A 25,672-nucleotide genomic window follows, 5' to 3' on the forward strand; every position below is an offset into this window, starting at 1 on the left:
TCATAAATATTTGAAGACATAACAATAGAGGATGGAGCTTGTTGTTGATACATTACAATGGAACCTCCTGTCACAATCGTTAAATTGTGATTTTCTAAAGAATGAACATAAACACGTGTTTTGCCACAATTTAGGTGGAATGTAATATTTTAATTTCAAAAAATAGAAAATGTAAAATATGTGGAAGCCCAAGGGTCACACATGGAATATGAATAGTCACCAGGAAGTCCAAAGGTCATAGAGGAGCTCAAAAGTCATATAGGAAGCTCAAGATGAAAAGGGAATTTTAGCCTTGCCTTCTCAATATTGGCATAAGAGAGAAGATCATTCTTCGGAGGAGCAAGTGGTGGCTTCATGTTCCACTATTGGGGCTAGCGATGTATCATTTTAATTATGTATCTTGGCACTTTCACATAATATTTTCAAGCTATCAGAGCCTAATGTAATTTCATGCATGTAACGTGAATATTGTGAGACTATTATTTCATGTTTTGTCATGTATGTTTGTGTTCATATGTACTAAAGAAAATGAACTATTTCGTAGGATTTGATATATATCTTAATTAAAACGTGTGTCTTGTTTCTTTTTATGATTGTTGTTACTTGGCAAGATATTTTGTAGATTAACTAACAATTATTTCTATATGTATGTGTGTATTTATTGGGATGGCACTATTACTTTTATTCTAAAGGCTCACTCTTTCTCTTCCCATATATGAAATTACTTCACACACATTGCAATTGTATGTTTCACAAAGCTAACTTACTTGCTTCTCTTGAAAGTTATGTGCATGTTCTCTTATGTTGATTTATTTCGACCAAGGCAATTATTTAAGATCATTACAATGGCAGTCGGGCCTATCTCCCGGATGGGGCTCCTATCAGACATGGTGTTAGGTATAATTCAGACATCATTACAGAGACCCCCTTATGTTAGCAGAGTTCTAACACCATCGACAGATCCCATATATATATATATATATATATATATATATATATATATATATATATATATATATATATATATATATATATATATATATATATATATATATATATATATATATGAATATTGTGAGACTATTATTTCATGTTTTTTATGTATGTTTGTGTTCATATGTACTAAAGAAAATGAACTATTTCATTGGATTTGGTATATATCTTAATTAAAACGTGTGTCTTGTTTCTTTTTATGATTGTTGTTACTTGGCAAGATATTTTGTAGATTAACTAACAATTCTTTCTATATGTATGTGTGTATTTATTGGGATGGCACTATTACTTTTATTCTAAAGGCTCACTCTTTCTCTTCCCGTATATGAAATTACTTCATACACATTGCAATTGTATGTTTCACAAAGCTAACTTAATTGCTTCTCTTGAAAGTTATGTGTATGTTCCCTTATGTTGATTTATTTCGACCAAGGAAATTCTTTAAGATCATTACAATGGTAGTCGGACCTATCTCCAGGATGAGGCTCCTATCAGACATGGTGTCAGGTATGATTGAGACAACGTTACAGAGACCCCCTTATGTTAGCAGAGTTCTAACACCATCAACAAGTCCCATATATATATCTATATCTATATCTATATCTATCTATCTATCTATATATATATATATATATATATATATATATATATATATATATATATATATATATATATATATATATATATATATATATATATATATATATATATAGATATATAGATAGAAGAATCCAGGCCTGATATAACATTCCAGAGCTGAGCAGCCCAGATCCGATATAAAATTCGAGAGTTAAGCAACCCAAATCCAATATAGCATTCCAGATCATGCGAGAAGTCTAGAGCCAATATATAATTCCAAAGTCAATATAACATTCTAGAGCATGCAAGCAACCTAGAGCTGATATAACATTCTAGAGCATAGAAGCCCAAATATGATATAGCATTGCAAAGCTTGTGAGCAAGCCAAAGACGATATAGCATTCCAGAGCCAAGAATCCCAAAGCTGATATAACATTCCAAATCCCATGAGCAACCCAAGGTCGATGAGTGGGAGTGACACAAGTTACACCCAAATCCATTAGTAAGGGTTCAACATGAATCGTCGTACGAGGGAAATGAAAACAAACAGATAACTAGAAGTGACGCTAGAGGTATTCTGTTATTAAAGATTCAAATTCTCTTATGTTAGTGTAGATGGCTCCCTAAGGAAACTGGAACGCGGGTTTAAGGTTTTGAAATAATAGGGTTCAAAATGTGCTCGCAAGCCAATGCAATGGTAAGTCTACATTCCTTTTCTTGAACACCTTCGTATCACCTTCTTAATATGGAAGATTTCAATCTTATCGTAGTTGCAAACAAACATGAGAAAACCATGACAAGCGAACCACTAACAACGCCTAAAGTTAATAATATTTTGTTTGAATACTTTTCTGAGTGATTGCTCCATCTACTTGATGGTGTGATACGCTTTGGTGGTGCATTAGCCTCCATATTTTCTATTTATTATAGCCCTCCTAAAAATCTATTCCTCTACTCATATAATGTAGTGTAACAGGGTAATTTCAGTACCAACCTAAGGTAATTTTTCCCTAGGGTTTGTTGTAGAAATACAATTTTCTCTTTTCCTTGTTTAAATGTTCTTACCTATCACACATTCAACAATCATTTGTGTCCATTAAAAGAAACTAGAAACCAATATGCCATGATATAACAAATAAAAAAAGGGTTGTTTTATATGATACTGAAGTGCCCTACATTTTATTTTCCCGTTGAATTATTTTTTGATTTTCTAAACAACAAATACAAGACTTTTGGTTAATGGCATCATTGTTGTAATTTTGGATCCATGGCTTTTATCTCCTTTATTTACAAAGGATCTAAGGATTATTGACTAGATACACTTCCCTAATCGTTGCAAATCTAGGGTTTCACATTCTTCACATTTTTTAGGGTTCGATTGGAGATCCCACTTCAAGCATTCCATACAGAGAATCTATTGGAAAATTTATTTTTTGGCTCATCATTTTCTTTCTTGACATTTTCTCTAGAATTGTCAACATACTTGAAGAATATTTGCTAGTGGCATCACAAAACCAAATTTTTCTCTACATTTATCAACATACCTATGAATATTCGCTAGTGCAACCACACAATTTTTGTGACCATGATGCGAAAGTTTTAGGCCATATATTTTGTAGAGTTCAAAACATTTATTTAGATAAATATTTCCTTGGGTTTTTCACCAGGTCTTAGGTCTAATGCATTTTTTCCACTGCACATATGGAGATATTCCTTATGTTCCAAAAGTATGTATTTTTGCAGTGGATGATTTCATTTATTTTGATATGAGGTATATTTGTCAATTGATAGAGTTTTTTAATAATGGTATTTACAAGGATATGAAAACCTACTTTCAAGAGGAAGACAAGTGGTTCCCCACCTTCTTTATGCATATTTTACTCACAATTCCATGAGATTTATCTCAATAATTTTTATAAATTATTTTATGGATGACCCTAAAAAATCAAGATAATGCAAAGTATGCACTATTTTCAGAAGAATCATTTCAAAGCATCAATACCTCATACCACCCTTTGTACCTTAAACCAAGAGACATGGTTTAATGGATCCTATATCTCTATTAAAGGCTACCTTCATAAGGTTTTCACACTCAATAGTGTTGATTTTATAGTGCAATCAAGACTAGTTCAATTTTTCAAACTCATAACTACTTCTATTGACACAATTTAAAGCATTCCAATCATTAAGTATTTATAAATGAAAATTTTCAACCATTAACTTATTCAATAGATCAATAGAGAACACAATAAACAACTAGACATGGGACACCAATGTTTTTGGCAAATGACGAGGGCAAAACCCCAAATGGGGAAAACCCATCAATATTTTCTTATGAGAGAAAATTTAATTCATTAGATGTACATAATAAACAAAATATATATTTAAAAACTAAAATAAGAAAAATAATTATAAAATACATTAAAATATAAATTAAAAAATAATAATAATAAAAAATAAACTTATCAAAAATTAAATAAAAAAGTTAATATTAAAATTAAAAAAACATTAAAAAAAAAGATTTAAGAAAAAAAACTTGAAAAGAAAAAAAATCTTAAAAATGAAAATTGGGGTAGGGGGTTGATTTCATAAATCAAGCCCGCCCACACAATGGAGGTGGGAATTGATTCCAAAATTGACCCCCGACCTAGCCACGACGCTAAGGGGTCACTAACATAATGGCTCGAGTGGTGGGTTGCTCAAGCCACCATGTCTATGACCCCTTATCATTGTAGCTAAGTCATGGCATCGACTCCGCCAACACACAAGGTGTTGATGCCCCTGCTTACCAATGGCGCCAAGTGGTCACTTACATGGCGATTGGAGCAGTGGCATGGCGCATTGGCCTTGGGACCATGCAAGTGCAATGATCCCGCCCACAAAGATAGCTTTGTGTGCACAAGGTTGACGCCCTCACCCATTCGTGTCGCCAAGTGACCACTCGCATGACAGCTGGAGTAGTGGGTTGGTCTAACCACCATGCTAGTGGTCACTTGGCGTCACGGTTAGTCGAAGGCATATCCGACGATATCTTGTAATTCATTGTGAGGAATTACCACTCCTCAAACTGTCAAAATAGAAGGACATATCAAGAAGAAAAAGGATAACCTCACTTTTGCACAGAATCGAATTAAATAACATGACGATCAACATCGCAGCAAAAGAACTTTTGACATAGGCGACTAGTTATTTTTACAACTACAACCATACAAACAAATGTCCGTCAAGCAAGCTAAGAAGGATAACAAATTATCACCAAAGTACCATGGTCCTTATAAAGTCTTGCAAAATATTGTTACTATGGCATACAAATTAGAGCTTCCTTCATCTTCCCAAGTGCCCGCAATTTTCCATGTTTCATGCTTAAAGAAGGTTATAGGTGTTAAGGTCCTTGTTCAAACAATATTGTCTGGACTTGATGAGGAAGGAAAAATCATATTTAAACCTGAAGCAGTCACGGAAACAAGAAACTGACAGCTACCAAATCAATCAATTTCAGAGTATCTCATCAAGTGGAAGAACTTACCCGCTGAAGATTCAACATGGGAGGACGAGAATTTTATACAAAAGCATCCAAAACTACTCAAGCATTGAGGACAACACTTTTTGAAGGAGAGGGGCATGTTAGGTCCTTATACTACTAGTGTATCCCCTTATTGTTATTAGTGCAACCCCCTTATGGTATTTTTGTGCCAATGTAGTCCGCATGTTGTTATTATTGTAACCCATAGAAGCCCACTATAGTTATTGTTGTGCCCCTACAATATTATTGTTATGTAGGCTCTGATTATATTGGGACCACTAAGACTCCTATATATAGAAAGGAGGTATTGGAATTTGTATCATTGAAGAATTGTTGGTTTGTGTAATGTAAAGGAGGTTGCCTCCTCAAAGAGGCTGATTTTGAAGTCGTTGATTTATCTTTTCTATCTTGTGTGAGCTGGTTTCATAACACAGGGTTATTATAAACATATTCATTGGCCATGTTTGGTGTTTTACGGGTTCTTGCACAATCATTTCTTGTATCCCCTGCAACTTGCCATAAATACCCAAGGAAACATGATATGATACGAGTATGATATGTAAACTACCATGGATATTTCACTAGACAATTTGTCATAAGAAATCTATTAAAATAAAGGAAACCCTATACTATGAAGGGTTAATTCATTAAGATTATAAATTTTCTATTAATGATTTTTTTGTTTATGTATGTAATAGATAAAACGTGGAAAATAGATAATAGTGAAATATAAGCACCTACCAATCAAAATGAACACCAATACATTCTTTGGGAAACCCTTGTAGGAGAAGAGCTAGCTGGAAGGTGGGGTTGCTATGCTCTCTTTTGTTTAGAATGGAAATAATGAAAATACAAAGGAGAAGGAACTCTATATGGAGTTACATGAGACATATGTCCCATGACATGCTACATAATACAAACCCTCCTCTCTTCTTCTCTCTTTCTATCGAATCCTAGTTACTTTTCTCTATTATAGAACAAAATGTACTTAAGTAGAACGAAATCCCTTCTTCTCCTATTGGCCTAGTTATAACATAAATTCATAACAAACTAGGGGTTATGTTTGACTCCAACTCTTAATTAGATCTACCAATTTGAACCTTCGGGAGTCTTATGTATATTCGCCATATGGCTAGTCCATTTTCCATTAGTAATGAGGTTGAAGTGGTGTCATCTCAAATTAGGTGGAAAGTCACTTTATTAGTGTCATAATATATGTATATAGAATCAATTTCAAGTATTTTTTAAATTTTTGGAAAGGAATTTGAGTTTATACTAGCTCCAAGGGGTTCAGAATAATTAATATTTTTTGGATCCCATAAAACTTTGTCTAATATCTCAAATTAGAAGGTTTTAGACCACAATTCTCCATATTGGGACACAATGGTAAAAATTGCATTATAAGCTACTTCCTAAAAACAGTTCACTCTAAAATCATCAAGATGGATGGAAAATAATATAAATATATAATATGGATCATTCATATACTTCTCATACTCCTCCCATGGTGAACAATGAAACCCTACCATAAAACTAACAAACATGTGCCCCACCGATGGTTGACTAAACAATATTTCTATGATTGATTCGAATGAAATTTCCGTTTTATGCATAAAAACAAGCGGATTTCATTAGTTATAGGTTTACAAGCCCCCATTCTTTCTATATGTATGTGTGTATTTATTGGGATGACACTATTACTTTTATTCTAAAGGCTCACTCTTTCTCTTCCCGTATATGAAATTACTTCATACACATTGCAATTGTATGTTTCACAAAGCTAACCTACTTGCTTCTCTTGAAAGTTATGTGTATGTTCTCTTATGTTGATTTATTTCGACCAAGGCAATTATTTAAGATCATTACAATGGCAGTCAGACCTATTTCTCGGATGGGGCTCCTATCAGACATGGTGTCAGGTATAATTGAGACATCATTACATAGACCCCCTTATGTTAGCAGAGTTCTAACACCATCAACAAGTCCCATATATATATATATATATATATATATATATATGGAAGAACCCAGGCTTGATATAACATTCTAGAGCTGAGCAGTCCAGAGCCGATATATAATTCCAAAGTCAATATAACATTCTCGAGCATGCAAGCAACCTAGAGCTGATATAACATTCTAGAGCATAGAAGACCAAATATGATATAGCATTGCAAAGCTTGTGAGCAACCCAAAGATGATATATCATTCCAGAGCCAAGAACCCCAAAGCTGATATAACATTCCAAATCGCATGAGCAACCCAAGGTCGATGAGTGGGAGTGACACAAGTTACACCCAAATCCATTAGTAAGGGTTCAACATGAATCGTCGTACGAGGGAAATGAAAACAAAGGGATAACTAGAAGTGAAGCTAGAGGTATTCTCTTATTGAAGATTCAAATTCTCTTATGTGAGTGTAGATGGCTCCCTAAGGAAACTAGAACGCGTGTTTAAGGGTTTGAAATAATAGGGTCGGAAATGTGCTCGCAAGCCAATGCAATGGTAAGTCTACATTCCTTTTCTTGAACACCTTCGTATCACCTTCTAAATATGGAAGATTTCAATCTTCTCGTAGTTGCAAACAAACAAGAGAAAACCATGGCAAGCGAACCACTAACAGCGCCTAAAATTAATAATATTTTGTTTGAATACTTTTCTGAGTGATTGCTCCATCTACTTGATGGTGTGATACGCTTTGGTGGTGCATTAGCCTCCATATTTTATATTTATTATAGCCCTCCTAAAAATCTATTCCTCTACTCATATAATGTAGTGTAATAGGGTAATTTCAGTACCAACCTAAGGTAATTTTTCCCTAGGGTTTGTTGTAGAAATGAAATTTTCTCTTTTCCTTGTTTAAATGTTCTTACCTATCACACATTCAACAATTATTTTTGTCCATTAAAAGAAACTAGAAATCAATATGCCATGATAGAACAAATAAAAAAGGGTTCTTCTATATGATACTGAAGTGCCCTACATTTTATTTTCCTGTTGAATTATTTTGTGATTTTCTAAACAACAAATACAAGACTTTTGGTTAATGGCATCATTGTTGTAATTGTGGATCCATGGCTTTTATCTCCTTTATTTACAAAGGATCTAAGGATTATTGACTAGATACACTTCCCTAATCGTTGCAAATCTAGGGTTTCACATTCTTCACATTTTTTACGGTTCGATTGGAGATCCCACTTCAAGCATTCCATACAGAGAATTTATTGGAATTTTTTTTTTTGGCTCATCATTTTCTTTCTTGACATTTTGTCTAGAATTGTCAACATACTTAAAGAATATTTGCTAGTGGCATCAAAAAACCGAATTTTTCTCTACATTTATCAACATACCTATGAATATTCGCTAGTGCAACCACACACTTTTTGTGACCATGGTGCGAAGGTTTTAGGCCATCTATTTTGTAGAGTTCAAAACATTTATTTAGATAAATATTTCCTTGGGTTTTTCACCAGGTCTTAGTTCTAATTCATTTTTTCCACTGTACATCTGGAGATATTCCTTATGTTCCAGAAGTATGTATTTTTGCAGTGGATGATTTCATTTATTTTGATATGAGGTATATTTGTCAATTGATAGAGTTTGTTAATAATGGTATTTACAAGGATATGAAAACCTACTTTCAAGAGGAAGACAAGTGGTTCCCCACCTTCTTTATGCATATTTTACTCACAATTCCACGAGATTTATCTCAATAATTTTTATAAATTATTTTATGGATGACCCTAAAAAATCAAGATAATGCAAAGTATGCACTATTTTCAAAAGCATCAACACCTCATAAGACCCTTGGTACCTTCAACCAAGAAACATGGTTTAATGGATCCTATATCTCTATTAAAGGCTACCTTCATAAGGTTGTCACACTCAATAGTGTTGATTTTATAGTGCAATCAAGACTAGTTTAATATTTCAAACTCATAACTACTTCTATTGACACAATTTTAAGCATTCCAATCATTAAGTATTTATAAATGAAAATTTTCAACAATTAACTTATTCAATAGATCAATAGAGAACACAATAAACAACTAGACACGGGACACCAATGTTTCTGGCAAATGACGAGGGCAAAACCCCAAATGGGGAAAACCCATCAATCTTTTCTTATGAGAGAAAAATTAATTCATTAGATGTACATAATAAACAAAATATATATTTCAAAACTAAAATAAGAAAAATAATTATAAAATACATTAAAATATAAATTTTAAAAAATAATAATAGTAAAAAATAAACTTATCAAAAATTAAATAAAAAAGTTAGTATTAAAATTAAAAAACATTAAAAAAAAAGATTTAAGAAAAAAAACTTGAAAAGAAAAAAAATCCTAAAAATGAAAATTGGGGTAGGGGGTTGATTTCATAAATCAAGCCCGCCCACACAATGGAGGTGGGAATTGATTCCAAAATTGACCCCCGACCTAGCCACGGCGCTAAGGAGTCACTAGCATAATGGCTCGAGTGGTGGGTTTCTCACGCCACCATGTCGATGGCCCTTATCATTGTAGCCAAGTCGTGGCATCGACTCCGACCACACACAAGGTGTTGATGCCCCTGCTTACCAATGGCGCCAAGTGGTCACTTGCATGGCGATTGGAGCATTGGCATGGCCCATTGGCCTTGGGACCATGCAAGTGCAATGATCCTACCCATAATTATAGCTTTTTGGGCACGAGGTTGATGCCCTCGCCCATTCGTGTCGCCAAGTGACCACTGACATGATAGCTGGAGTAGTGGGTTGGTCTAACTGCCATGCTAGTGGTCACTTGGCGTCACGGTTAGTCGAAGGCATATCCGAAGATATCTTGTAATTCATTGTGAGGAATTACCACTCCTCAAACTGTCAAAATAGAAGGACATATCAAGAAGAAAAAGGATAACCTCACTTTCGCGTAGAATCGAATCAAACAACATGACGATCAACATCGTAGCAAAAGAACTTTTGACATAGGCGACTGGTTATTTTTACGACTACAACCATACAAACAAATGTCCCTCAAGCAAGCTAAGAAGGATAACAAATTATCACTAAAGTACCATGGTCCTTATAAAGTCTTGCAAAATATTGTTACTATGGCATACAAATGAGAGCTTCCTGCATCTTCCCAAGTGCCCCCAATTTTCCATGTTTCATGCTTAAAGAAGGTTATAGGTGTTAAGGTCCTAGTTCAAACAATATTGTCAGGACTTGATGAGGAAGGAAAAATCATATTTAAACCTGAAGCAATCACGGAAACAAGAAACTGACAGCTACCAAATCGATCAATTTCAGAGTATCTCATCAAATGGAAGAACTTACCCGCTGAAGATTAACCATGGGAGGACGAGAATTTTATACAAAAGCATCCAGAACTACTCAAGCATTGAGGACACCACTTTTTGAAGGAGAGGGGCATGTTAGGTCTTTAGACTACTAGTGTATCCCCTTATTGTGATTAGTGCAAACCCCTTATGGTATTTTTGTGCCAATGTAGTCCCCATGTTGTTATTATTGTAACCCATAGAAGCCCACTATTGTTATTGTTGTGCCCCTACAATATTATTGTTATGTAGGCTCTGATTATATTGGGACCACTAAGACTCCTATATATAGAAAGGAGGTATTGGCATTTTTATCATTGAAGAATTGTTGGTTTGTGTAATGTAAAGGAGGTTGCCTCCTCAAAGAGGTTGATTTTGAAGTCGTTGATCTATCCTTTCTATCTTGTGTGAGCTGGTTTCATAACATAGGGTTATTATAAACATATTCATTGGCCATGTTTGGTGTTTTACGGGTTCTTGCACAATCATTTCTTGTATCCCCTGCAACTTGCCATAAATACCCAAGGAAACATGACATGATACCAGTATGATATGTAAACTACCATGGATATTTCACTAGACAATTTGTCATAAGAAATCTATTAAAATAAAGGAAACCCTATACTATCAAGGGTTAATTCATTAAGATGATAAATTTTCTATTAATGATTTTTTTGTTTATGAATGTAATAGATAAAACGCGTAAAATAGATAATAGTGAAATATAAGCACCTACCAATCAAAATGAATAGCAATACATTCTTTGGGAAACCCTTCTAGGAGAAGAGCTAGCTAGAAGGTGGGGTTGCTATGCTCTCTTTTGTTTAGAATGGAAATAATGAAAATACAAAGGAGAAGGAACTCTATATGGAGTTACATGAGACATATGTCCCATGACATGCTACATAATACAAACCCACCTCTCTTCTTCTCTCTTTCTATCGAATCCTAGTTACTTTTCTCTATTATACAACAAAATGTACTTAAGTAGAATGGAATCCCTTCTTCTCCTATTGGCCTAGTTATAACATAAATTCATAACAAACTAGAGGTTATGTTTGACTCCAACTCTTAACTATATATACCAATTTGAACCTTCAGGAGTCTTATGTATATTCGCCATATGGCTAGTCCATTTTCCATTAGTAATGAGGTTGAAGTGGTGTCATCTCAAATTAGGTGGAAAGTCACTTTATTAGTGTCATAATATATTTATATAGAATCAATTTCAAGTATTTTTAAATTTTTGGAAAGGAACTTAAGTTTATACTAGCTCCAAGGGGTTCAAAATAATTAATATTCTTTGGATCCCATAAAACTTTGTCCGATATCTTAAATTAGAAGGTTTTGGAACACAATTCTCCATAATGGGACACAATGGTAAAAATTGCATTATAAGCTACTTCCTAAAAACAGTTCACCCTAAAGTCATCAAGATGGATGGAAAATAATATAAATATATAATATGGATCATTCATATACTTCTCATACTCCTCCCCTAGTGAACAATGAAACCCTACCATAAAACTAACAAACATGTGCCCCTCCGATGGTTGACTAAAAAATATTTCTATGATTGATACGAATGAAATTTCCGTTTTATGCATAAAAACAAGTGGATTTCATTAGTTATAGGTTTACAAGCCCCCATGAGCCTAGTCTGCCTCGAAGATTCCCAACATGCTAGTCCTATGTGGATCTAGGAGTTTACTATACCTATTAATAATTAATTATTGCAGCGATGAAGCTAAATTGGATATGTTTGGGACAAGCTCAATCCAATGTGAGATCAAACATGAGGGAATTTTTCGTAGGCTTGCCTCACTAACAAAACTTCACCTAATGAATATTTTTCATATAGTTCGTATTGAGTAAGTGGAGGAAAACAACTCAAGACAATGTGTGTCGAAGCGCAATAGAGTGAGGTGAAGGATAAAAAACCTAATATAAACCTTTAGTGTCGGAAAATTCTAGTTTTCCACACATGACCATTCCATATCTTTTGTCATAATCATCTATAAACTCCCTTGAAATTAGTAGGAGAATCTTATCTAATTTTTTCAAGCTTGATATTTGAATGAAAGAAGTCAAAATACTTGGAATAACTTATTTATTTAAAGAGGCCAAATGAGTGAAACGAGGCCTCCAATGTGTTCGAATCCAAATGGGGAAATGGAAAGAAATGGAATAAATTTCAAGGGGTATGATTCCCCTAGACTTTGAAGTTGTTATAAAGACTTTGAAGTTAAAATTCGTAAAGAAATTGGTCGTACTTATAGGTAATTTTATTGCTTTTCTTAAATTGAAAGGATATTTTATGCGAAATAAGAGATAATGTATGAAAGTGACTTATTAATTAGTTAGGTCTCTTGTTTTATATATATTTAAAGGAAGGAATTATTGAATTCCCTTGTCTTATTAGAATTTGGATTGTTTTCATTTAGTTCAAATAAAATAATGCATCATTTATCTTTTAAGAGCCTTTTATGATTTTCTCTAAATTGATGATAACATAAGAGAGTTAAATACACTACTACTTATTTAAAAGATCTACACATATATAATCCTACAAACTAAGGTCATATTCTTCTTTACATAGCTTTAGGGTGATTTCTCCATAAGTTAATGCATGTTCAAATAACAGAAAAGAAAATGATGTTTTAAGAACTCCATCTTGCTGTAAAGGTGGAAGCTTTGATCTAATTTAATTATACAAAAGCATCCAGAACTTCTCAAGCATTGAGGACAACATTTTTTGAAGGAGAGGGGCATGTTAGGCCCCTATACTACTAGTCTATCCCCTTATTGTTATTAGTGCAACTCCCTTATGGTATTTTTGTGCCAATGTAGTCCCCATGTTGTTATTATTGTAACCCATAGAAGCCCACTATTGTTATTGTTGTGCCCCTACAATATTATTGTTATGTAGGCTCTGATTATATTGGGACCACTAAGACTCCAATATATATAAAGGAGGTATTGGCATTTGTATCATTGAAGAATTGTTGGTTTGTGTAATGTAAAGGAGGTTGCCTCCTCGAAGAGGCTGATTTTGAAGTCGTTGATCTATCTTTTCTATCTTGTGTGAGCTGGTTGCATAACATAGGGTTATTATAAACATATTCATTGGCCATGTTTGGTGTTTTACGGGTTCTTGCACAATCATTTCTTGTATCCCCAGCAACTTGCCATAAATACCCAAGGAAACATGACATGATACCAGTATGATATGTAAACTACCATGGATATTTCACTAGACAATTTGTCATAAGAAATCTATTAAAATAAAGGGAACCCTATACTATGAAGGGTTAATTAATTAAGATGATAAATTTTCTATTTATGATTTGGTTGTTTATGCATGTAATAGATAAAACACGTAAAATAGATAATAGTTAAATATAAGCACCTACAAATCAAACTGAACACCAATACGTTCTTTGGGAAACCCTTCTAGGAGAAGAGCTAGCTGGAAGGTGGGGTTTCTATGCTCTCTTTTGTTTAGAATGGAAATAATGAAAATACAAAGGAGAAGGAACTCTATATGGAGTTACATGAGACATATGTCCCATGACATGATACATAATAAAAACCCTCCTCTCTTCTTCTCTCTTTCTATCGAATCCTAGTTACTTTTCTCTATTATAGAACAAAATGTGCTTAAGTAGAACAAAATCCCTTCTTCTCCTATTGGCCTAGTTATAACATAAATTCATAACAAACTAGGGGTTATGTTTGACTCCAACTCTTAATTATATCTACCAATTTGAACCTTCGGGAGTCTTATGTATATTCGCCATATGGCTAGTCCATTTTCCATTAGTAATGAGGTTGAAGAAGTGTCATCTCAAATTAGGTGGAAAGTCACTTTATTAGTGTCATAATATATGTATATAGAATCAATTTCAAGTATTTTTTAAATTTTTGGAAAGGAATTTGAGTTTATACTAGCTCCAAGGGGTTAAGAATAATTAATATTTTTTGGATCCCATAAAACTTTGTCTGATATCTCAAATTAGAAGGTTTTAGACCACAATTGTCCATATTGGGACACAATGTTATGAAACCAGCTCAATAAAAGATAGAAAAGAAAGATCAATGCCTTAGAATTCAGCCTCTTCGAGGGGGCAACCTCCTTTACATTACATAAATGAACAATTCTTGGATGATACAAATGACAAAACCTCCTTTCTATATATAGGAATCTAAGGAGTCACAATATAATCCAGCCGACCTAAAAATAATAATATAAAGCCACAAAAATAACAATAGAGGGATTCTATGGGGCACAGAAATAACAATATGGGGGTAATAGGGGCACAAAAATATAAATAAGGGGTATAACTACAATAGTAATGGGGTAATCACTAGTATTATAGGGACCCAACATGCCCCTCTCCTTCAAAAAAGTGTTGTCCTCAACGCTTGAGCAGTTCTGGATACTTTTGCATAAAATTCTCATCCTCCCATGTGGAATCTTCAGCGGATAAGTTCTTCCACTTGATAAGATACTCTGAAATTGATCGATTTCGTAGCTGTCGAGTTCTTGTTTCTGTGACTGCTTCTGGTTCCAATATAATTTTTCCTTCCTCGTCAAGTTCTGGCAATATTGTTTGAACTGGGAGCTTGTCGCCTATAACCTTCTTTAAACATGAAACATGGAAAACTGGGTGCAATCGAGAAGCTACAGGAAGCTCCAATTTGTATGCCATAGTACCAATCTTTTCCAACACCTTGTACGGACCATAATACTTTGGTGATAATTTATTATCCTTCTTAGCTTGCTTTAGGGACATTTGCTTATATGGTTGTAGCCGTAGGAATACCCAATCACCTACATCAAAACTTCTTTCACTGCGATGTTGATCTGCCTGTTGTTTCATTCTATTTTGTGCCAACACGAGGTTATCCTTTAAGAGTTGGAGGACTTGTTGTTGATGTTCGATGTGATGTTCCACTGCCTGAACCTTAGAATTTTCTCTTAAATATGATGTGATTGATGGTGGTTGGTACCCATAAAGTGCCATAAATGGGGTCATTTTTGTTGCTGTATGGAAGGAAGTGTTATACCACCATTCAGCCAGAGGCAACCATTTGACCCATTGTGTCTGTTTATCAGATACAAAGCAACGAAGATATCCTTCCAAACATTTGTTTACTATCTCAGTTTGCCCATCAGATTGAGGATGATAAGATGAGCTATGAGCTAACTGAGTACCAAGACAAGAAAATAATTCTGTCCAAAAATTTCCAGTGAAAATGGGATCTCTGTCACTTACAATAATCCTTGGGTTTCCATGTAGCTTTTGAACTGTTTCCATAAATGCAGTAGAAACTGTACTGGCTTTAAATGGATGTGATAATGCACAAAAGTGTGCATACTTGGTAAGTCTGTCAACTACCACCATGATGACACTCTTTCCCTCAGACTTGGGTAAACCTGTGATAAAATCCATTGAAACCTCCTCCCAACGTTGGCTTGGAATGGATAAAGGTTGTAATAGACCTGGTGTCTTAATTGTTTCAACTTTATTTTGTTGGCAAACCAAACATTTTGCCACAAACTTTTGAATATCTGATTGAAGGCCATCCCAAAAAAATTCCTTCTTAACCCTGTGGTAAGTTTTTAAAGATCTAAGTGCCCTCCTAAGGGAGAAGTGTGCAATTTCATAAGAATCTTTTGTTTTAGCTGGGAATTCTTACAGAGGTATAAGCGATCTTTGTACCATAACGAATCATTTTGCCAGCTAAATGTATCAGAAGTACTGGAATCTTGTTGTAGCTTTCGAATAAGTGCCCACACTTCTTCGTCATTCTTCCATTCCTCCTTTGCTTCATTTATCCAATCTGGTTGGATAATAGAAATGGCACACAACAATGCTTCCATATCCTCATCCTTTCTTGAGAGTGCATCTGCCACCACATTTTGCTTCCCTTTTTTGTAGATGATTTCAAAGTCATAACCCAACATCTTTGTGACCCACTTTTGTTGCTCTTCAGAGGATAATCTTTGTTCTAAAAAGTATTTAAGGCTATCATGATCCGTTTTTACCTTGAAGTGTCTTCCCATTAGGTAGGGTCGCCATTTCTTAAGTGCATGGAGTATTGCCAACATTTCCTTCTCATAAATAGCTTTGCTTAAAAACTTTCCCTTGATTGGACGACTTTCAAAAGCAATGGGTCTTTCATCTTGCATTAGAACAGCACCAATTCCATTTCCTGAAGCATCACATTCCACAATAAAGGTTTTTGTGAAGTCCGGTGTAGCTAAGAGCGGTGCTTGGCACATTGCCTCTTTAAGATGTTTAAAGGCCTTTGTTGCTTCCGGAGTCCATGAAAATGAATCTTTCTTCAATAATGTTGTTAGAGGTGCTGCTATTCTCCCATAATTCTTAACGAACTTGCGATAATACCCTGTCAACCCAAGAAATCCTCGCAGATGCTTTATGGATGTGGGGATTTTCCATTCCTTAATGGCTTTAATTTTGCTAGGGTCTACCTTAACTCCTTCATGAGATACAATATGACCCAAATATTCCACCTCCTGGACTCCAAAGAAACATTTGGATCTTTTTGCATATAATTGTTTCTCCTCCAATAGTTGTAGCACCTTGTCAACATGTTCAACATGATCCTTCCAAGACTTGCTGTAGATTAGTATATCATCAAAAAATACTAACACAAATTTTCTAAGGAATGGTTTGAAAATTGAATTCATCAAACCTTGAAATGTTGAAGGTGCATTGGTAAGGCCAAAAGGCATGACCAAAAATTCATAATGACCCTCATGAGTTCTAAATGCCGTTTTCGGAATGTCTTCAATCTTCATTCTGATTTGATGATATCCCGAACGAAGATCCAACTTGGTGAAGTAAATTGATCCATGCAATTCATCCAGTAATTCATCAATGACAGGAATGGGGAACTTATCTTTAATAGTGAGCTTGTTGAGCTCCCTATAATCTGGACACATGCGCCATGATCCATCCTTCTTGTGCACCAATACTACTGGAGCTGAGAAAGAACTTTGACTCGGTTGAATTATACCAGCCTCTAGCATTTCTGCAACCATACGTTCAATTTCACTTTTTTGGACATATGGATATCTGTACGGCCTGATGTTTGGAGGAACACTTCCTGGAATCAGATGAATAGCATGATCATGATCACGCATAGGTGGGAGACCTTTGGGAGTCTCAAATACCTTGGAATGATTGTCCAGGACTTTTTGGAGATCTGGAGAAATAGATGATTCCAATGTGGAAACATCTAGCGAACATAATTGTGCAATTACACCTCTTTGCTCCTTTTTTAGAAGCTTTGTCATGCCATTAGAGCTGATTATCTTTCCTGGTTTCCCTGCAATACCCCTTAATTCAACTTCCTTTCCTTCCACAGAAAATTTCATGAAAAGTTCTTGAAAATTAAAAGCTATTGTACCCAAGGATTGTAGCCATTGGACTCCTAGTACAACATCAGCACCTCCCATTGGAATGGAAAGCATTGGGCTAGTCAATACATATTCTCCCATGGATAGCTTGATATTATGGCACTTTCTAGAACAATTTATTGTTCCTCCATTTGCAATCATCACTTGACACTCTGGTGCTGGATATAGGAAGCAATTCAATTCTTTTGCTACCCTACAATGAATAAAATTGTGGGTGCTTCCTGAATCAATCAAAACTATTACCTTTTCCTTCTTGATTTGTCCTTCTATCTTGATGGTTTGAGGAGTGGTAATTCCCGCCAATGCATTACAAGATATGGTCGATTTATTTGTTCTTCATCTAGGCTTTATTCCTGGAATATATCCTCTTCTTTTGACCTTTCTTGCTCCTTTTTCTTCTTCCTCTTCACAATCTATGTAGAATAATTTCTTCTCAGCACACTTATGACCTTTTGTGTATTTGCTATCACAATTGTAACAAAGCCCTTTTGCTCTTTTTTCTTCCAATTGTTGTGGTGTCAACCTTGTAGGTTGTGGAAGACTATGGGCAACAACACTTCCGTCTTTATAGTTGTGAATGGTATGCTTCCTAGTTGCCATAATTTTGCTTTCCATTTTTCTTGCTAACCTGAATGCCTTCTCTAATGAATCAGGTTCCCAAAGGTGCACATCATGTTGGATATTATCCCTTAAAGACCCTATGAACACATCAATCCTATGCTCCTCTGGAATATCTTTTACCCTTATGTTCAATTTTTGGAACTCCTCAATGTGCTCCATTATTGAACCCTTTTGTTTGAGACTTATCAATTGGCTAAAAAAAGTGTTGCTTTTTGTATCCTCATAATGTGCTATCAATTCTTCCGTAAAAATTGCCCAAGTGATAAATTGTTTACGAGAACAAAGCCATTGATACCATACAAACTGATTTGGTTCCAAATATAAAGTTGCCATACGTACCTTTTGTGTGTTTTGCACATTATTGAGATCGAAGAATTGCTCCATCTGTAATATCCATGTGGCGGGATCCTTGCCATCAAACTTCCTCATATCGATTTTTGGAATGTGGTGATTCTTCAATCCAACATTAGCGTCTATGGAATCATGATTAACATTTCTTTTGTTCTCATCATGAGTTTCCTTTACTACCTTTTCACCATTAGTAAGTATTTCTTGTAGAAAATTAGTCAAATCTGTCTTCAAATCTGCCATGCCTGTCTTCAAATTTGTGTTCAAATCTATCTTCAAATTGTCCATCTTAGCTTCCATGCCATTCATCTTAGCTTCCATGCCATTTATCTTAGCTTCCACGCCATTTATCTTAGCATCTGTTAACTTTTGTGAGCGTGACATTTGTTGCACTTGTTCTTGTAATTTTGATATATCATGTAGCATTTCTTCCTCTTCTTCATGAGTCATGCTAGAGCTTTCAGGTTCCTTACTAGGTGTTTGCATTTTCTTTCCTCGGGACATCAGTTACCGATAATAATGCTCTACTATGCCCTTTGAATTCCTTCAAAATAAATTTTCAAACCAAGCTTAAGCAAAAATTTAAAAAAAATCTACACACCTTTTTTCACTTTGTAGGAGCTCGATATTGCCTCTGATGTATCTCTGTACTTTCCAATCATCTAGTTCTGAACTTGTGACCTATAGTAGCTCTCTGTGTCCTCTTTCCAATGCCACAAGTCTGACCCAAATTGGATTCTCCAAGGAAGAGTTATGCGAAATCTCCCACAATGACTTGATTATAGACTAGTTCAGTAGAGCTAACTTGTACGATGTGCCGCGAGTCACTGTTTCGACCTTTGGATCTGAAAAACACCCACAAGAAACTACAGTCTTTCCTCTTTCTGTATATTCTTACGAAACTTCAATCCGATCCCCAGAGAGAAAGTTATGACGATTTTCCCCAGGTCACCTATTTTGAATGTAATTCAGGAGTCTGCAAAAAGACCAACTTCCTCAGATCATATCTCCACAAATATCGTGCGAAAAGCTCTGAAATTCAGACCCAAGGTTCAGCGCGATTTCTTCTCAAATGGGTTTTTTTGCGACTTCTGAAACGTCACAGAAAAAAATTATAGCGAAAATGCCACGATGACCTGTTTGGAGCAGCGAGACCCTAGAATCCAAAGCTCTGATACCAAATGTTATGAAACTAGCTCAGTAAAAGATAGAAAAGAAAGATCAACGCCTTAGAATTCAGCCTCTTCGAGGGGGCAACCTCCTTTACATTACATAAATGAACAATTCTTGGATGATACAAATGACAAAACCTCCTTTCTATATATAGGAGTCTAAGGAGTCACAATATAATCCAGCCGACCTAACAATAATAATATAAAGCCACAAAAATAACAATAGAGGGATTCTATGGGGCACAGAAATAACAATATGGGGGTAATAGGGGCACAACAATATAAATAGGGGGTATAACTACAATAGTAATGGGGTAATCACTAGTATTATAGGGACCCAACACACAATCGTAAAAATTGCATTATAAGCTACTTCCTAAAAACAGTTCACCCTAAAGTCATCAAGATGGATGGAAAATAATATAAATATATAATATGGATCATTCATATACTTCTCATACTCCTTCCATGGTGAACAATGAAACCCTACCATAAAACTAACAAACATGTGCTCCTCTGATGGTTGACTAAAAAATATTTCTTTGATTGATATGAATGAAATTTCTGTTTTATGCATGAAAACAAGTGGATTTCATTAGTTATAGGCTTACAAGCCCCCATGAGCCTAGTCTGCCTCGAAGATTCCCAACATGCTAGTCCTATGTGGATCTAGGTGTTTACTATACCTATTAATAATTAATTATTGCAACGATGAAGCTAAATTGGATATGTTTAGGACAAGCTCAATCCAATGTGAGATTAAACATGAGGGATTTTTTCGTAGGCTTGCCTCACTAACCAAACTTCACCTAATGAATATTATTCATATAGTTCGTATTGAGTAAGTGGAGGAACACAACTCAAGACAATGTGTGTCGAAGTGCAATAGAGTGAGGTGAAGGATAAAAAACCTAATATCAACCTTTAGTGTCGAAAAATTCTAGTTTTCCACATATGACCATTCCATATCTTTTGTCATAATCATCTATAAACTCCCTTGAAATTAGTAGGAGAATCTTATCTAATTTTTTCAAGCTTGATATTTGAAAGAAAGAAGTCAAAATACTTGGAATAACTTATTTATTTAAAGAGGCCAAATGAGTGAAATGAGGCCTCCAATGTGTTCGAATCCAAATGGGGAAATGGAAAGAAATGGAATAAAATTCAAGGGGTATGATTCCCCTAGACTTTGAAGTTGTTATAAAGACTTTGAAGTTAAAATTCATAAATAAATTGGTTGTACTTATAGGTAATTTTATTGCTTTTCTTAAATTGAAAGGATATTCTATGTGAAATAAGAGATAATGTATGCAAGTGACTTATTAATTAGTTAGGTCTCTTGTTTTATATATATTTAAAGGAAGGAATTATTGAATTCCCTTGTCTTATGAGAATTTGGATTGTTTTCATTTAGTTCGAAGAAAATAATGCATCATTTATCTTTTAAGAGCCTTTTATGATTTTCTCTAAATTGATGATAACATAAGAGAGTTAAATACACTACTACTTATTTAAAATATCTACACATATATAATCCTACAAACTAAGGTCATATTCTTGTTTACATAGCTTTAGGGTGATTTCTCCATAAGTTAATGCAGGTTCAAATAACAGAAAAGAAAATGATGTTTTAAGAACTCCATCTAGTTGCAAAGGTGGAAGCTTTGAGCTAATTTATGCAAAACTACATTGATTTAATGGGGAAATGGGCATGGGATTGTAGCAATATTTTAGGCAAGTATTTAGGAATTATAGTTATATCATCCCTGATATCATTGGCTTCCCATACTAAATTGTATAGTTCACTCTTGTGTTGCTTTCAATAAGGAATACCATACAAAAGAACTAATGTTATGGAATACTATTAGAGCATTATAGTTATATCCTTCCTAATATCAGGGTTCCAATAGGTAATTGTATTGCTTACCCTTTTGTTGCTTCCAATAAGGAAGACCATATTGAAGCAATGTTATTATGCAATAGATATGCAACTAGATTTTATATTGTGTGAAGTAGGAATTTGAATAGTTAATGCTTCAAGATTTTTAATGATTGTATTTTTAGATGGGTTTTCTAGCATTAGGTTATAGAGTGATCCTCTCACAAGCAAGAATTTGTTAAAATGTGAGAGTGACTTGAGTATAATTTTTTTTGTTTTTTTTTCTAACATAGTTTGAAGATCTCATAGTATGATAGTTTGAAGTATTACTTGTCTTACATTTCATTGGCGGAATTAAAAACCATATGCCATTTAAGGTTGTATTTATTTTATGTTATTTTGAAAAGAAACTTTGTTTTGAATTGTCATGAATGATCACATTAAAATCTTGTGGTAAGTGATCTCTTTGTAAACTCAATAAAACTGAGACTTCCTTCCTTACACATAAATGGTTAATGGGGACCCATTTTGTTTTATATGCAATAATTACATGGATAGACTTGTCTATTTTGGAATAGGGCTTTTAGGATTTTATTTTAATTATCAATAATTATTAGGAGGATGGTGGAGATTTAACCTACCTAGAATAGTATAGAACATTCATATTAATATACAAAAATCAAAGGTTAGAATTTATCTCCAAGGAAGTTATGCAACCTTTTTCCCTTTTAATTAAATTGAATAATTAAAATAAATGGCATAGGAAAAAATGTCATATGAAGTGAATTATGGTTTTTTGGGCATGTGGTATTGATAATCTATGTTATTGGGCCAGCCAACATTTTTAACCCTTTTCTATATATTCATGGGTGAAATTTCATATTTATTGAAGAGTAATTTATTTTTCTTTCCAATCAATTGCCCAAAGATAAGGATGGCAGAGCCTCTATTGGATTGGATTCAACCATGATTCACCTTCAATCCAATCATCTTCTAATCATGTAGAGTGATAAACCTATATTAGCCTAGTTTAGTGGATATGGATATGGGTAATAATAGATGGTATTTCCTTTGTCCAATTCAACCATGATTCACCTTCAATCCAATCATCTTCTAATCATGTAGAGTGATAAACCTATATTAGCCTAGTTTAGTGGATATGGATATGGGTAATAATAGATGGTATTTCCTTTGTCCAAAACTTCATGTCGGTTGCATCACTCCCATCACCTCTCTTATTTCGATCTAGTACTTGATTTTTGGGCATATATCTCTTATTTGAATCAAGAAAATTTAGTCTTAAATGTTACTATATAGGGATGGAAAAAATAACAATACTTATTATAGTAGATGAATTTAGATTGGTGAATCTGTCAATCCATGATGCAATTTTTGATAAGGGAGGTGAGTGAAAAAGATTTGCAGAAACCCTTGGTGAAGGTAGTTTTCATGTGCTTAATCAAGTATTTAAGTCTTTGATCAAGTGACAATATGAGTTTTGTAACAAGGGTTTGTATTAGATTCACTAGATGCTTAATCTAGCTCTTGACTTAGGCACTCATTTATTGACTTGGATGAGCCCTACACATAAATGCAAGATATTAGTATATTTAAAATAAATTGCAAAATTAATGCAATCAAATTTTAAATATTTTTGTTAAAATTTTATCAATAAACCAAATTCGTTGTAATGGTTTTTTTCCAACCATGTATTTGTACGCAAAGATGCTATATTTTTTTTTCCAATCCAAGGAAAATTAAAAATTATCCATTATTAAATGGTAGAAGATGAAGCCAACAATACAAATGTTGTCTTACTTTTGGCTTAGGTAAAGATAATCAACCAACAACATTTATGTTGCTGATTTTATTTCCAAGAATAAATGAAACCTGTTGGTTTGTTTGTTTATATATATATATATATATATATATATATATATATTCCATAAAATATAGTAAAACTAAATGAAAATGAAGATATGTAGTTTTCTTTTGATATATTCACTTTTAATTATACACTAATTAAATTTTAGAAGAAAATAATGCATGACTTACTTTTTAGCATGATTTTAGGTAGATTGGTGATAAAACAAGAAAGTTTAATATAGTAATACTTCTTTAAAAATCTACAAATATATAATCATACGAGCTAAGGTCAACTTGCTTGTCTGCATTGTTTTAGGGTGATTCCCCATCAGCTAATCATGTTGGTTCGAGTAACACAAAAAAATATGAAGTTTTAAATATTTTTTTTCGTCAAACAACAACTTAAGTAAGTAAGTAAGAAGATAGATGAGTGTGTAACTATTTTAAATGATTATTTTGATTTTTTTGGAAAATAGATTAGTGTGCAGTTATTTTAAATGATTTTTTCTCAAACAACAACTACTTAACTAAAAAGATAAATCAGTGTGTAGTTACTTTAAAGAATTTTTTCCCAAATAATAACAACAAGAAGGTAAGTAAGTAAAAAGAGATTAGGAGAGTGAATCCCATGAAGACGACAAGAGTGTGTAGTTATTTCAAATATTTAAAACTAAGTAGGATAGCAGAAAGAAAGAAAGAGTACATCCATTAAGCCCTCATATAACGATAGAGTTAAGCGCTGAGAGGTGAGGTGATCGTGATTATTTATTTATTAATTAGAGGGGGCGGCGTGGGCGTCAATTAGCTGAAGCCAGGCCTCGCATGAGACGGGCGGCATTGAGGTCGTTGGCGTTGGCGGCCACGAACTCGTCGAAGCTGATGAAGCAGTCTTTGTTAGAGTCCACGTCCTTCATCACCCCATCAATCTCCTCCTCCGTTGCGCTGCACTTGAGGATGGCGCTCAGTTCCGATTTCGATATTTTGCCGTCCCCGTTGGTGTCGAACTTGCGGAACACGTCCTCCAGCTCCAGACGGCCGGGCAGGGCGGCACATTGCACAGCTGAAGCGGAGTCTCGCATGAGACGGGCGGCATTGAGGTTCTTGGAGTTGGCCTCCACGAACTCGTCGAAGTTGATGAAGCCGTCTTTGTTGGAGTCCACCTCCTTCATCACCCCTTCAATCTCCGCCAACGTAATCAGGGAACTCAGTTCCGACTTGGATATTTTGCCGTCGCCGTTGGTGTCGAACTTGCGGAACACGTTCTCAAGCTCGCGGCGGCTGCTCAGGGCGGCACATTGCACAGCTGAAGCCATTCTCACGCCTGAACTAGGTGAAGGCAAAGGCAAAGGCAAGCAAATACTACACAAAAACGAAAGACGAAATGGCGCTGTAGGTGGTGTGGAGGAGTGGAAGCCAAGGTCATCGTTATATAGGGCTTTTTCCGAATCTATGCCACGTGTCCACAGCGCACCAATTTCTGGGATGCTTTACGCAATTATTTTGTACCCACCAACGAATGCTGATGTGCCAAGGTGCGAAATTGTAATTTGATGTGCCAAGATTCTGTGTGGCGAACAGAAAAGTAGAAATGTTTGATGCTGTGTGGTGAGCAATAGAAATAATAAATGTAATGTTAACGTTTGATAGAGGGAGGGAGGGAATTTTTGCTCCTTATACAAATATAATGTACGTTTGATAAGAGGGAATTTTTGGTCCTTTTGGAGGGAAGACTCGCTATACATGGACAAACGGTTGGATTTGCAGTGAATAAACATGAGACGGGCGGCATTGAGGTTCTTGGAGTTGGCCTCCACGAACTCGTCCAAGTTGATGAATAAAACCAAGAAAAGCGAGCCTGAAAAGTGAAGACACCGCAGACAGCAAGAACACCGAGCCCAGGTTGCATGGACCCGCACCCGAATAT

At 34.8% G+C, this 25,672-nt stretch overlaps 1 protein-coding gene across 1 annotated transcript; it reads right to left on the reverse strand.

Annotated features, from left to right (window-relative positions):
• Positions 1–24,490: 24,490 nt before the first annotated feature.
• On the reverse strand, positions 24,491–25,100 carry LOC149250807 (polcalcin Jun o 2-like). The gene has a single exon (XM_089456480.1). It carries the CDS (start codon positions 25,059–25,061, stop codon positions 24,546–24,548), a length of 516 nt encoding a protein of 171 aa, XP_089312606.1. The 5' UTR covers positions 25,062–25,100; the 3' UTR covers positions 24,491–24,545.
• Between the last annotated feature and the right edge of the window lie 572 nt (positions 25,101–25,672).

The sequence above is a fragment of the Pinus tabuliformis genome, chromosome 7 (genome assembly GCF_031772625.1).
Source record: "Pinus tabuliformis cultivar Carrire ecotype Pingquan chromosome 7, CPIR1, whole genome shotgun sequence".
NCBI lineage: Eukaryota > Viridiplantae > Streptophyta > Pinopsida > Pinales > Pinaceae > Pinus > Pinus tabuliformis.